This window comes from Psittacula echo, assembly GCF_963264785.1.
Source record: "Psittacula echo genome assembly, chromosome: 2".
Taxonomy (NCBI): domain Eukaryota; kingdom Metazoa; phylum Chordata; class Aves; order Psittaciformes; family Psittacidae; genus Psittacula; species Psittacula echo.
In genome coordinates this window covers 56,995,254-57,009,733 of record NC_137737.1, presented here as the reverse complement: position 1 = coordinate 57,009,733, position 14,480 = coordinate 56,995,254, and the positions used below count along the sequence as shown (strand labels likewise).

At 36.4% G+C, this 14,480-nt stretch overlaps 1 protein-coding gene across 3 annotated transcripts in view; it reads right to left on the bottom strand.

Moving 5' to 3' along the window:
• The window catches only part of ADCYAP1R1 (ADCYAP receptor type I), a gene marked incomplete at its 5' end in the record, with an annotated part of 104,689 nt that overhangs the window by 15,412 nt on the left and 74,797 nt on the right, over positions 1 to 14,480 (bottom strand). For all 3 annotated transcript variants that reach the window (XM_080610180.1, XM_080610181.1, XM_080610182.1), the window contains 2 exons: positions 8,921 to 9,012; positions 10,932 to 11,001. In XM_080610180.1, the coding sequence (XP_080466306.1) occupies positions 8,921 to 9,012; positions 10,932 to 11,001 (162 nt within the window). The remainder of the gene's footprint in view (positions 1 to 8,920; positions 9,013 to 10,931; positions 11,002 to 14,480) is intronic.

The window sequence follows — 14,480 nt, the reverse complement described above, 5'->3', positions numbered from 1 at the left end:
GAGTCTTGAAGGCGAAACAGAAAGATCAAAGAGAGCCAAAAATCATGTCTACACTGTTCATTCAGATTTGCTAACTTCTATAGGGTTGACATACAAGGATGGAGAAAACTATTGTTACACCCAGACGAAATAATGAAGAGATAAAGCTCTAATATTTAGCTGTGCTCTAGGGAAGAAAGCTGGTAGTAGAGAGCAGAATACTTCCATCAAAACAGTTCTTAAATGAACTGTATCTTCAAGGTTAAATGTCATTATCCTTCCTTTATGTTTAACTCTGGAGATCCTATTTTAACATGCTAGATTATTCTCAGTGACTCCAGAGCATAAACTAATGTCATGCATTATGGAATAATTCTGATGGAGGTGCAGTAACATAACTGTAGTGTAGAAGACAAAAGCATGTTTAGTGAGAAAAAAGTACCACACCAAATGAGGTTCTTAAATGGTTTTGAGTATACATTTACTGTTTGAAATGAAGAATATGTTTGTCCGAATCCAGACATAAAATACCTTAGAATGTGATTAACTCATTATCCTTAAAAAAACAAAGGAGCAAAACCCACAGAGTATTTACTGCCACAATCTGCTTTAAGAAGTGGATTTTCAAGCATTATACATGTCTTAGTCCTGTCAGCTGGCAGAGCTCAGCATTGGTCTGGCTATGCTGAGTTTATATCATTTGCAGCTCTGAAGCTTCAGCTACATTGCTTTGATTCAACTGCCTTACATGTTATACGACATCCCTGCAGACAACCATCCAAGTTTCAACCCGTCTCTATAAACCCTCCTTAATGAAAAAAAAGAATGCTGCCTCTGTTGAATAGGCCTGGGCTTGCAGAAATTTCATCAGTTGAAACAGTCCTGTGTTTTCATTGGAAGTATGTAAAAGGGATTACAGTTTGGAAATCTCTCAGTAATGATACAGGTGCACAGCAAATGAGGTGCTAAGGCTGTCCTGTGAACCATATGCACAACTTCAGATTGGGCTGATCCTGAGGTAGTATACGGTTGTTTAAGTCACCTTCACTAGGACTTAATTCCATATAAAGCCACTGTAACCTAGTGGCCTTTAAGCATGTACTTGTACTCTCCCAGGCAGGAAGAATTTGTTCCTGGGCAATTAACCAGTTACCTGTTTGCACTACACATTTCCTTTTATGCACAGTGTTATTTACAAAAGCCTCGTGAGTAGTTCACCCTTCCAGATCAAAAAATCCTCTGCATGGTGACAGCACCAACTGTCTTGTCCTTTCCATACCCCAGGCTCTATGTACTTGCTTGGAGTACATCCTAATAATTCCTCAGACGTAAAACTAAAACCACTGGATGTGAAGCATGCTAGTTGCTGAAGTGAGACACAAGAAATCAATGTCAAGGAGAAGCAGAGACACTGAGGGGAAAATAAACTTCTTTTGTTCTCATATGGTAGAGTCAAAAATGTAAATGGTAGCAAAAGGTAAATGGACGACCATGGATGTTGGTGTACATCAAGCTCTGATGTAAATTGAAAGCACGTTCAAGATAAGAGATGTCAGAATTATTCCCCATTGTCTGCAGTCTCGCAACAACTGCTGCATGACCAGTTGCTTCTACTCCACACTTATCTTTAAACCAGGTAACCAAGTCAAAGAAACAAAGGTGCGAACTGATCTGGGGACAAATAAAATTCTAAATCTATCTTTCAGCCTACCTATGCATTCCAAACAACAAACTTAGCTATGAGTAATGAGGGAGGGAAAGGGAAAACAGCCAGAATGATCTTATTTGGAAGGTCCCACATTAGCTCGCAATTTGAGGTTTCTGAAAAATTATCTGAATGTCCAAAACCATTATCTTTCCCAATAAGTAAACTGCCCTGATAAAGGATACCACACTGCATCTAAATCCATGGTTAATTCATAAGGATGGATGGCCACAGTCAGCAGACTTTCTCTATACTGCTAATCTCCACGACAACTGAAGTTTACCAATACAGATCAAAATTAGGACATTCACTTTGATGAAGTTCAGTGACTTCAGAAACACATTTGAGGTCTGTACCCCATTTTCTTTATGAAGGCTACCTTATTTTTGTTAATCACTAACTTGAATGCATGGCAACAGATTACAGAAAATTCAGTTGTGTAGTCAGTTTTACATTAAGGTAAGAAGCTTTATATTGTGCACATTGCTAAAGAATTTGTGGTATTTTAGAAAGCAATGCTGGAACAAATTTAGGTATGTTCAGCATTTTAGACAGTACGTGTGTAGGCAAAGACCTATATTTACACATGTACACAGCAAACATTTACATATAAATCATGCTGACTCGAGCCAACAGATTTTATGAGTGCTGTTCCATACCAGTTATGGCAATCAAGCCATGATGTTTTATGCTTTGAAAGTCATTTAGGTCTGAAATATCCAGATATATGCCACTAATATATCAATGGGAATTCATTCTAGACTTTTTTTGTGCCTAAACTTCCTTGGAAAAAGGGCTAACCCAACCCTTGATAGAACTGTTGAGAGTACCTCAATCTTTGAATTACTGTTTCTTCTTAAAAAAAAGAGAAGGAATATGTCTATAAAAAGAACAACACTGTTGAATACAACATGGCACTGTTCTCTTCCTCACTAACCTGCACACCTCCTTAATCTTTCTAGAGAAGGACCATCTATTAGTGTCTTCTTTAATGCAAACACACTCTTTTCCAGCTCGGGCTTCCTCTTGTAACAGATACGGAAAAAAGACTGTGTTTTGTTGATTTAGGACACAATCTGTGGACAAAGAACATTGTTTTCTAAAGCTTCCACAAAGCATGGAGTCCAGTGGAATTTTTAAGTCACCACTGGAGAATTGTTGAGCACGAAACTTAGGCAGCTTTCAAAAAAATTCAGCTAGACCCCAAATCACACATAAATCAGTGTTGTATCTTTTCCTCTGTCCATACATCCAATGAAGCCATAAAATTGCCAATAAAAATACCTTACAGCAAAGTGCACAAATACTATTTAAAGACAATTATCCTATTTTTCATTACTATTTCAAATAGAAAACAACAGGAGTCATCCTCCATCATACACACATCACCTGTGCATGAAAAGGCGTGATGGACTTGCACTCTAACCACCTTCTAAGAATTTTGAAATAACAGAAGCAGAGTACTTTTTACATTGCACTCATCACAGATGATCTTGTAACCATAAGAAATAAGTTGGTAATCAAAACCAGACCCTGTCAAAGTTCCAGTAAAACACTTGCACATAATTGGAAATGGATGGAATTTTCTCTAAAAATATTAATTTTCTTTTCTGGAATATCCTTCTAAGAAGCGGCCCAGAAAATAATAAAGCCACTTTCAAAGTGGACACAGTTTTAGGTCTCATCTCATTATCACTGTAAGAATGCAAAAGATGCATACCGGATGAAAGTACGGTGTTTAGGTTATGAAGATAGATTTGACAACCAAAGATGTACATTCATGTTTCTCTACTTGCTACTGGCACTGGGGGGTGGAATTTGAGTAGCCCCCCTTTGTGTTAGCTGTTCAACAGGAATAACAGCTCACAGGAACATTATAAACCCACTAATTATTTTGGGCTGTTTGATTTTACAATAGTTGCGAACACAGCAAATCTATAGATAGATAATCAAAGGGGTTTAAATTACCTTATCTGAAAATAAATAAATCCCTGTGTAATTATACTCTTGCTGTTTATGGTACATAGACTACATGATTTTACATTCCTAACAAGTACACTCTTTTCCTTTTTATTTTTTCCAATCGCTAACTGAAAAGATTTGGTACAAATTAGTATCTACCTCCCCAAAAAATAATCTAAAACAGAAACAAAAAACTCCTCAAACCAACATCTAAAACAATAATTTGTCTTGGGAAATGTAAAGAAAAAGTGTAGTAGTTGTGAATTCAAACTTCAAATAAATCCATCAAGAATTAGTGTCAATCAAAGTAGCAATCATGTACTCTCCTATCATCTCTTAGATACGAGAACTAGGTCCTTGTTGATCATGCACCAACACCACATGATCATCTGTGTTTTCCATTGTATTTTCTTGTGCTAGTAAAGGATTAGCCCAGGGACATGAGTTACTTTCATTGGTGGATTAGCGGGCATTCCAGTACTCAACTGATTTTAGCTGGGGTTAAGAAATTAAAGTGCAATACTAAAGAATATACTGTTCATCAAACATCAGCCATTTTCTTGTCAGAAATGAGACTTTTGGCATAAAGACCCTGTCAATAATAATTAGTGCTGGTAATCTGAGCACTTGCAGCAAGACAAAGCGGTAGCAGAATGAATCACTGAGTGTTCAGTGACTTTGTAGGTGAACTGTAGAGGAGTGTTGTTTACCAAAACATTTGTGTTACAACATTGCTTTTCCTGCCCTAACCCTCTAGGTTGCACCGTATTTAAAATCATACCTACCTATGATATATGCCATGTTTCTCCTTTCTTTCCAGCAAGATGCTGATTGGAGGAATGATGTAGACCTGAATTAGCTAGATATATGTGGGGTTTATTTTCTTTTCATTGAGTTTTCAACATGTGATACAAAATTTATGAAGAATCTGTTAAAGCAAGAGCAGAAACAAGCTTCCCCCACCAAAATTACACTAAACTGGAAATAATAATGATAATAAAAAAAAATCAGTTAAATATGTTTGATCCTTGAAAATGAATGAATAAACAAAGACTTGATGGAAATGTGTCAGCCCTTCTAATCTTAAGGGTTATTCCAGCATGCATCTGCATCATGCATACCTACTGAAATACTGTAGAGGTTTATGGTAGTGATACTGTTAAGACAATATTCTGTCCATAAAGAATCTTTCTGCAATGCAACAAAGCTCATGAAAATAACAGCGTGGATATAAGCTTTGTGTTGGCATTTCTATAGGAATATGGCATTTTTGGGGGGGGTGAATGTACTCCCTCTACAATAACTCAACTAAAACCAGGATGCCTGAAAGCAGATTCTGACATACCATATTACACACTATTGGCTGGATTTCTCACAGGAAAAACAGTGAGGCCTTGCCAGATCATTTCATTATGTTTCCTAAAATTCCAAACAGCGAACTGATATATGAAAATCCATGCAAACAACATAGGCCTGATGTGACACACAGTGTGCTGAACCAGGCATAGTAGGGTTGTGAATGTTGTTTCCAGTTGCCAGAACTGTGAGTGCACATTGGATTCATGGACTTCTGATGTGGTGCTACTTGGCTCTCATCATATGGTGTCACAGTGTCCCTAAATAACCTACTACTACTTCAAAATATTTACATACTGTGCAGTTGGAGATTGCTAAAAATCGGGTAGTATTTTCTGTCTGGAAACGTGTTCAGTAAAATTTAACTGGATGGAATACACTGGTACAAATACAAGACTGTCATTTATACTCTAGGATTAAGTATGTCACGTCTATAATCATGGCACATTACAATTGTTTATGCAATTCACTCACCAGGTGGGGTGAGAAACCTTTCTGAACTATGGAGATAGTTGTCTTAATTACACTAGGAATACAACCAATACCTCTTTATGCTTCCCTAGCACCTAAGGATCTTTCTTAGAACTTCTCACTCAGATAAAAATTTATTGCACTTGTATTACTGATCTTGCTTTGCTTTGATGCTTAATTTGGTGGAATTATTCAGGACTGACAAAAGATTAACTGAAACCAGAACATGGTTCAGGAAACAAAATATGTCTTTGTTATGCCCTTGGCAGTTTACTTCTAACACTATGAAGCAAATAATGATTACGATGACTGTTAGGAGGAAATACGAAAGATGCTTTAGGCTCTCAGGAAAAAAAACCCCAAAAGGATCATAAAATTAAAATGCACCTTTAAGAGAGTGGCTTTCACTGCCTTTTTAATTCCTACCTCATTAATAATATTTTTTGATGAATCTAGCCCCCATTCATTTCAGCCATATGGAGGAGTTTCTACTGAAAACATCAGTAAAAGAAAGGTGGAATTATTGTTCTCTCAAAATCTGACATATTTTGAGCCGTTCTGTCTGAAATGGGATGAGCAGCATGCAGGCAGCTTTGAGGAGGAGCTAAATGTGTGAAGAAATACCTGTTAGGCATGAGACTGGTAATGAATAACCAAACATGCAAGTTGATAAAATTGAAGTTTATAATCACTAAAGCATTCGACTGCCACAGAAAATTGTTAGGAAACAGCTACATATTTCCAAGTTTTTGTCAGCCAAAAGGCAAAGGCTATTACATATAATATAATGATCTTCAGGTTATTTAGAGAGAAAGTCAGAATTTTTATGGGAGTAAAGCACTCATTATTGTGGTGCAAATTATACAAATTATTTTTTGTTTTTTAAAAGCAAGTCTTACATTCTCTAGTGGCTGCAGTATATTAATCATTAGTTCTCCAGTAGTGCACTCTTCTGTTGTGTTCCTGTCATAGCTCACAGCTAACTTCAGTAGTGGTAATTTTTAATAATAAATGTGCAGTAGTAACAATATATAATTAATCTTTGAATTTAAGCACATCCCAAGGCTTTTAAAGCCAAATACAGGTTTAGGTGATTTGCAGAACCATGACCATAATATCTACAAAATAAAACTGGAGGTAGATTTTCCTAACAACAACAACAAAAAAAAAAAAACCCCAACACATTAAGAGGACGTGAACAACAACATATACCATACATATAAGAAAATAAATCCTACTGAAAGTCAATAGCAAGTTATGGGGTCTTTTCTTTTCTTTTTTGATGATGAAGATCCTGGCTAAAAGTGGAAGGCTGATACTAGAATAAATCTCAGTTACTGCTGCAGATACCAGATTCTGTGCCTTCAGAAATAGTCCGAACATCTTCCTCAACCACAACTACTCTGCTTATGAACTAAAGGCAAAGTATTTATATATGTTGTGGAATAAAAACCCCGATGGAGAATTTGGTCTAATGGAATGATGTTTCATATTTTGAAATAGCAAAATAGGCAGTGAAAAATGTTTAGTATGGACCACAATCTAAATGATACAGAAATTTCAATATGGTGACATAACCATACTATGATCTATCCTTTTCCTTCATTACAACAGCTCTCTTTTTATAGGATACATGTCTACAAATATTGAGTATGTCTGGTGTCTATCTGCAGTTTTATTAATTTCATTTCTTTTTATCATGTCAGCATGACATTTCTGTTGTTGAATCTGTTTGGATAAACAACACTCCATAACACATACATAAATGCAAGATCAATTTATACACACCCATTTATAAAGTTGCAAAAAAATATGAAAAATAATGGCAGCAAATGAAACAAAAAATATGATGTTTTCTCTTGCTTTTGGTGGCTAACTATACACATAGGAAAAATATCAATAAAACCCAGTCACCATATTGATCAAAAATGAAAAGGATGTTTCATAATCTAGTTAAATCACTAGAGTCTATGGCATGCTTTGCTTCATATGTGAAAGATGTGCAGCAGATACTAAACATGCACGTAGCAGGTTGTAATCAGAACTAGCTCTGCACATCTTTGGTATTAATTACAATCTAAGATTCAGTGGATGTCTTCCCAGCAGCACATACATGGGAAATCTTCATGCAAGCCCTAGGCAAACCATGCATACAATTAACCTATTCACTACACTTTCTCCTGAGATTTAATTCTGAGATATATGTACCTGCAGAATGAATTTAAAGCTCTATTTTTGACTGTGGAGAAAGCTTCAAGGGCAGTACTTTCAGTAAGTGAATGCCTGACTATAGACATGAAAAAGTGATGCAAAAAATATTATCATTTTGTAATGTGTAAATGTAAACAAGGCAATAGGACAGAGGAGCAGAAAAATAGGCAGCTGGAGGACATATTTTCCCCTGAAAATTGTCATTTAGGTAGATGATGCCATTATACTATGAGTGTGGTTACTGAGGGTAAAGGTGATCACTGGATAGTGTTCTAAGAAAGTACTATTAAATAAGCATCTCCTACTTTACCCTGACATCTTTTATTTCTATTTAAGGTTTATATGACTTGCCTTTTTTTTTCACCAGGAATCCAGTGATAATCAAAAATCCTTTCCTATATTTGTGAGTGCTAGAAAACACTAGAGTTCACAAAAAAAAAAAAAAAAAAAGCAAATGCTCATGGTGTTTAGGCTGAAAAGCTAAGAAAAATGTGCTGCCACACATCCTAGTTATTCAAAACAATTATATAATTTTTGCATGGAGAATGACTGCATGAACTTAAACTAGGCATGATGACCATTTCAATAGGCCAGCATCTGTCTTCTAATGAGGTGGCAACTAAAAAAAAACCTGGGTTTAAAAAAATTGTAAATCACAAAGTCTTAAAACTTCTAAAATAAATTTTTAGGATTTGTTGTGCATTTTTAAGCCATTCTAGGTATGGAGGGGAATTGTTTAGAGTAAGTGGAATGCACTAATGGTTACAAGGAACTTTAGGAGATCTTCTTAAATTAGAATTCACTACTAAGTTAATGAAATCTTTCTGCCAAATCTCATCGCTTTCAATGAACTTTGGACCACGTCCCTGGAATGTATGAAACACAGCAGACTGCCCCATGAGTATGATCTTATTAATTCCTGATCAGTATCCTAACTTCCAGATAACTGACCTGTAGAGTTTTGATTTTGTGTTTTGGTTTTGGTTTTGGTTTTCTTAATCTTGTATTTATGCTTATTTTCTAGGCCTTTTAAAGAAAGGCTAAAACTGCTATTAAAATGCACTTCAGTGATGTTTAGATTTAAAAAAAAAGTAAAAATCAACCAAAGAAATTTAATAGATCCTGTAACTCTTTTTGAAAATCAAATTAGTTAGCTAAGGTGTCTTTTTGACTTTGTCTTTTTTTCCTATGTGTATATTAGAAAACTAAATTAATTATTGTTTTATTTTTACTTACAAGTAAATGCTGGATTCATTGCCCCCAATATCAGGTGACTGGAGTTTCTGCACAAGTATCACAATTATGCCAATAAAAAGCACAAAATTTATCTAGGGAAAAAGAAAGGAAAAAATTATGACAATTATATATTTTTTTTTAAGTATGAGAATGAGACATTCCCAGTGACTTGCTGGCTCCATTGCCTTATACAAACTGCAGTCTAGAAGTTCTGTAAGGTCAGGAGTACTGGGATAAATTTACAAGGGTCTTTTTGCCCCTTGCAGCAGCTTGCAGAATTTCTTCAGTCCCAAGCACCAGATTGGATAATCATAAGCAAAAAGGTTTCAACATTTGTCATTATCAACCAGTGCAAAGAATAAAAGGAAAGATCCCTGCGTATCAAAACCATATAGTAAAATTCTCAGCAGTAAAATCATCTTTAACTCTCATCCTCTGAACTAAGGCACTTCTCAGTTTAGCAGTATCTGTTAGTCACAATTCAAGTTGTGACTAAAGTTGTGACAAAATCCCAAGTTGTGTCACTTTCTCTCTGCTTGACTGAATCTGGGACAAGATGAGATGACCTCTAATGATTCTGGGAGGGGAGCTACGGGCTGGGAGACATGGGTGTAAATGCTCATGTCTTTCATGTTATCCCAGGCTTCTTCTCTTTTATCAAATCATGTAATTACATATATAGTTTTCAAAATTTGGAGATTAATAAAATTGTTTTACTTCTATACTTCAGCTACAGATTTGACTGTGACCAACTTCATAGCTTCTTAACGTCAGAAGAAAACAGTGGGAAATTTAAGTTGGTCACTTATTCAATATTTTACTCCTGTAAAATATTGTGTGCATCACTTTCAGAAGAATTTTCTATCTGATCTGAGGACTACAAATGAATGGAGAAGCCCAATCATCCCTTACTTGTTGCCTGAATCATATATACTTTCAATAGAAACCAGGTATAACCAATATCCCAAAGACAGAATGTGATCCTTCACAGAATATGTTTGTAAAGCATGGTGATTCACATACATCAATATCACAAAAACCCCAACCATTTTGATACCCTTCAGTATAATTAGCTGAATTATCTTTAATGTGTCTGAAGTTTACTGTACTTTAGAAAGCTGTTCAAATACTTGAAAGAAGAACCAAACCTGATGAATGACACCTATGTGTAGACAAATGCTTGTGAGCTGGATGTCTAAATTCCAACAAAAGTCAATGAACACCTCTCCAGTGCTGTCCCTGGAGTATGGAGAGAAACTTGACATGCCCAGATTTAGACACCTATATGTGGTAAGCCAAACTGCTTTCCAGGTGACATATTGTCTAGTGGCTCAATTACATTTCCTTACTGGAGGAGCCCAACACCATTTTAAAATTCCCATATTCTTTTGGGGAAATAGCTGGAGCCCAAGCAGGCACTTTAGAACCTCTTAGTGACCCATACACAGGTAGTTAGCATCATTTGAGTAAAATCCAAGACCTCCATCAACTACAGAGTTCTTAGCTACCTTGTTGACAACTGAGAATCTTGTACTATGTCCACCACACTATTATAAAGCTAATATTAGATAAACAAATGTAGCTGTGAAATGAATTCCATTCAAAAGACACAGTCCCCTTTCCTAGTCACTAGCGTCTAGTATTGGTTTAGACGGCCTGTATCGTCCTAATTAGCCTTCAGCTGCCACCACAAGTGGGACAGAATTCCCATACATTCTATGTCATATTTACCAGCTCCAGGAAAATGCTTCAATATGCTGAAGGGTCTTACAGCATTTGGTATCTATGTTTAAGCAATAGAATAACTCATTTTCTACATGGTCTTTGCTTTCAGGCAGTGCTAACTTTATAACAATGAAATTGTGGATGGCAAGTGGTGGACATTCAGGCAAGCTGTCCATAAGTCTAACACAGCTGATGCAGCATAGTTTGTAAAGCCATTTGAAGCTATTTGTATTGGTTATTTGCCCTTAGAAGTGTTAAGGAAGTGTCTCCTCCAAGTGTTACTTACCATAATTGACCCAACCACAGGACCCTTGATCACCCACCACAAGGCAGTGTTGTCATTCATGTCCCAGCAGCTACAGCAGTTAATGAAAGAATGGGGTAGGAAAAGAGAAGGAAAGAGAAAGACAAAGTTATAACAAGGATGTTAATAAACTTACAATAAATTTTAAGGGGTCAGAGAGTGGGAGATAAGTCTTGTAGCTAAATAATTTTGAGTTCAAAGGTAGTAGTTCTTTAGTCTGTCCCTGCTGTAGCTTTCTTTCACAGACTTTACTCAGCTTATCTGAAAGCAAAATAAGTATTTTTGTGGCAATTTAAATGGTACCTCTTACTAAACACTTTAGACATTTTGGAAAATGCCTTTATACGTCTTTTTGTGTCTACAGTAAAACTGTGAAATTGTTCCTTCATGCTGACATCTCTGAGGAAGAGAAAAAAAGACAGGGACACCTCAAAGGTTAAGAGAAGGTTATTCCAAAGTTTTGTGTCTCAGATACTTTTTCAGAGTTAACAGATATAAATGTTGGTTCCTGACCCTGGCGTGAGGATTCTTACACATATCTAGTATACCAGAATGCACTAGAGACTGGTTGTATCCACTTGTAAGAATGAATTTCCAGTCACAGGGCTGCAAGTCCTACCAAGGAGAGAGGATTCATCTGAGAAGGTTCAAGTCCTGGACAACAGCTGGGGTCAGCCCCTTTTTTAAGCTGTTGGGGTGAGTGATAGTGAATAAAATGCCATTTTTATCTCAGCATTTAAAATCTTTCTCTGGATCCACCAAAGTATTCTACAGAAGTTTATTCCATATAGGTGCATTTGGACATTCATTTGTAGAGAAAGATAATTACACAATCTATAAACACAATGTATTTTAACATGAACATGTATTTTTAAAGCTAAAAAAACAATAATGATGAAAAAAATCTTGTCTTTCCTGTCACACTACAACCCTCCTGCTACACTATTTTAATTCACTAAGAATTTGATTGTCAGTTAAAATTTTCTTCAATTTGTCTCTGTTTTCTTCCCCCTATGCTTCCCTCTCAAAACCATAAAATCACAGAAAAATATCTACTTTGTACCTGCACTTCCAAGAAGGAGGGTCTCCCTCCCACTAGGACAACAGCCAAAAGTCCCAGTACTGGTTTTCATGGTACATTTCTTAGATGCCAAGAAACAATTTGAAAGAGCATACAGGAATAAAACACTCTTGATCTTAAGAGATCTTAATGGAACTTCTATGTCGTTTAAGTAGTAATCTGATAACATCTGGGGGGAAAGTGAAAATCTTTAAATGAAACTGTATACATGTGTAAATGTGAGGAGGCAGAACTAAAATTCCATCATCCAGATGCATTGTGAGAGAAATCCTAAACAGGTGAGTGATGTCTGGTTTAGAAATTTCAGTTGAACTTATATTTTCAGTTGAACAATATATTATTATATTTCAGTTGAACAATATTTTACTGGATTCCCATAAAACCAACAATAAGAGTGTGCGTGGTACATCTGGTGAGAAGACAGAAAATTTAGAGAGATAAGGTGTCAAATTTGCACAGAATTACATACATTTGCTTCAGTCAACAAAGCTTAGAAACTTAAAATCCCTCAAAATCTATGGGGATAATGGCTGAGGTTTTCAAATGAAAAGCAATATTTCTGAGTTGCCTCACTTTAGATGCCCAACTTAAAATATTTGAAAGGGGACAAATGTTCAGAGGGAACTCCTTCTCACACAGAGTTTATAAATCAGGCTCTTTTCAGTTATCAACAAATATATGCCACAAAAGCACCTAAACACATCACTTATATTTTAAATTCTTCACATGCATTTATAAATTAGGTGTCTTCTTCTGGAAATTATCCACTATTTGCAGAGCTCAACCTCTTTAAGATGAACATTAAATCTATCCTGAAAATCTTTAGTGTGTTGAACAATATTGGAAGAATCTGGGCAAATTCTAACATTAATCTAGCTGTACAAATAGGCATGGATGTACAGCAATTTGCCTATGTAGAAATGAGAATTATCTCCTCCAGTTCCAGTCATCTGTATTGAAGAAATCTACAGCCCAGCCAACTATCCCAGGCTCTGGCTGGGACAAAGAGACACTTGGAGGTTTTTTTCCACACTCATGTATACCAAATTTGCACTCTGGGATGATACATCATCCCCTATAAATCCCTATTGTTCTTAGACTTATTCCTCTCCTTTCACAGGATGTATCCTCAGCACACCCAATTTCCAATGCCTACTTCGTAGATGTCAACAGAGAATCAGAACAAGCCCACACAAAGGTTTTTTCAAGGACTTCTTTGCTCTAGCCCCTGTGACATCTATAGGATGGACATGGTGGAAGAAACACCATCTTCTCCTCAGATGAATATGACCAGAAAGAAAAAAAAACATTGCACAACAGAACAGTCTGTAATATCAGCTAACAAGCTGTACTACGTAAAGAGGCTCCCTGATTTCTTTCAAATGCATTGAAAGTGGAGATCAGACACACAGGACTCTTTTTCATGATGGATGAAGGGAAGAGGGCCAGTGGGCAGGGGAAGGGATGTGATTTCCATTTGAAAAGGCCAGGGTCTGATCTCTGTTACATCTCTGGTGTACATCTGGAATAACTCCATCTAATTCAGCAGCACAGCTTTGAATAAACTGACAGTTGCATTTCTCTGCACAAACCTGTTCCTTCAGTGACATGAATCAGGAGCTGAAGTCAAGGGAGCTCTGTCAGATCTATAAGGAGCAAGCAGGAGGAGACTCAGACACAGAGTCTGTATTTTAGTCCATGCCTTTGTGACTGTGGTTTCCCAGTTCAGTAATTTCTTCAATATTTTTAGGCTCATGCTGGCTTTTCCCCCTCCCTCAGAACAATGTTTGCTGATTTTTAAAAAGTAACCACTGAGACTCTCAGCTGGAATCTGTCTAAACGTGTTGCATGCTAAATAGCTTCTCTAACTAAAAGAAAGGAGGTTTTTTGGTTTGTTTGGTTTTTTTGTTTTTTCTTGTTCTTCCTTCTGCAAGACATTCCCCCTACCTTCAAATCCAAAGACCATTTGGACTCCTAAGATAAATTAATACACTTAAGACCAGTGTCGTAATCATAATAATGACACAGCAGGGTGATCTGGCTTGTTTTGCATGGAAATAAATGATTTAATTTGCATTAATGTCAAAACAGAACATTGGGTCAAAGCACTGGCAACCCCAGTGGAGGAAGGGCTTTATGTGCTTTCCAAAAAAGAACATGAAAGACAAGGATGAAGAAAACCTGACGAAACAGTGAGTCTTTGCAAATTCTGAATCCAGGTATCTCTATCATAAGGTGAAATTGAAACATAAGCCTAAGTTTCTCAGAAATGTGACTTGAAAGATAAAGATGCCTTTCATACAGATCAAGGCTTTTAAAGAACCACTGCTGGATCTTAAAAATTTTATTCAACCATCTCCCTCATTTCCAGAATTTTTGTAACATTTCACCAAGTTCAAACACAGCTGTCATGAAATAAACATTGCTAAGCTTGTGTTTTCAGGGTGTAC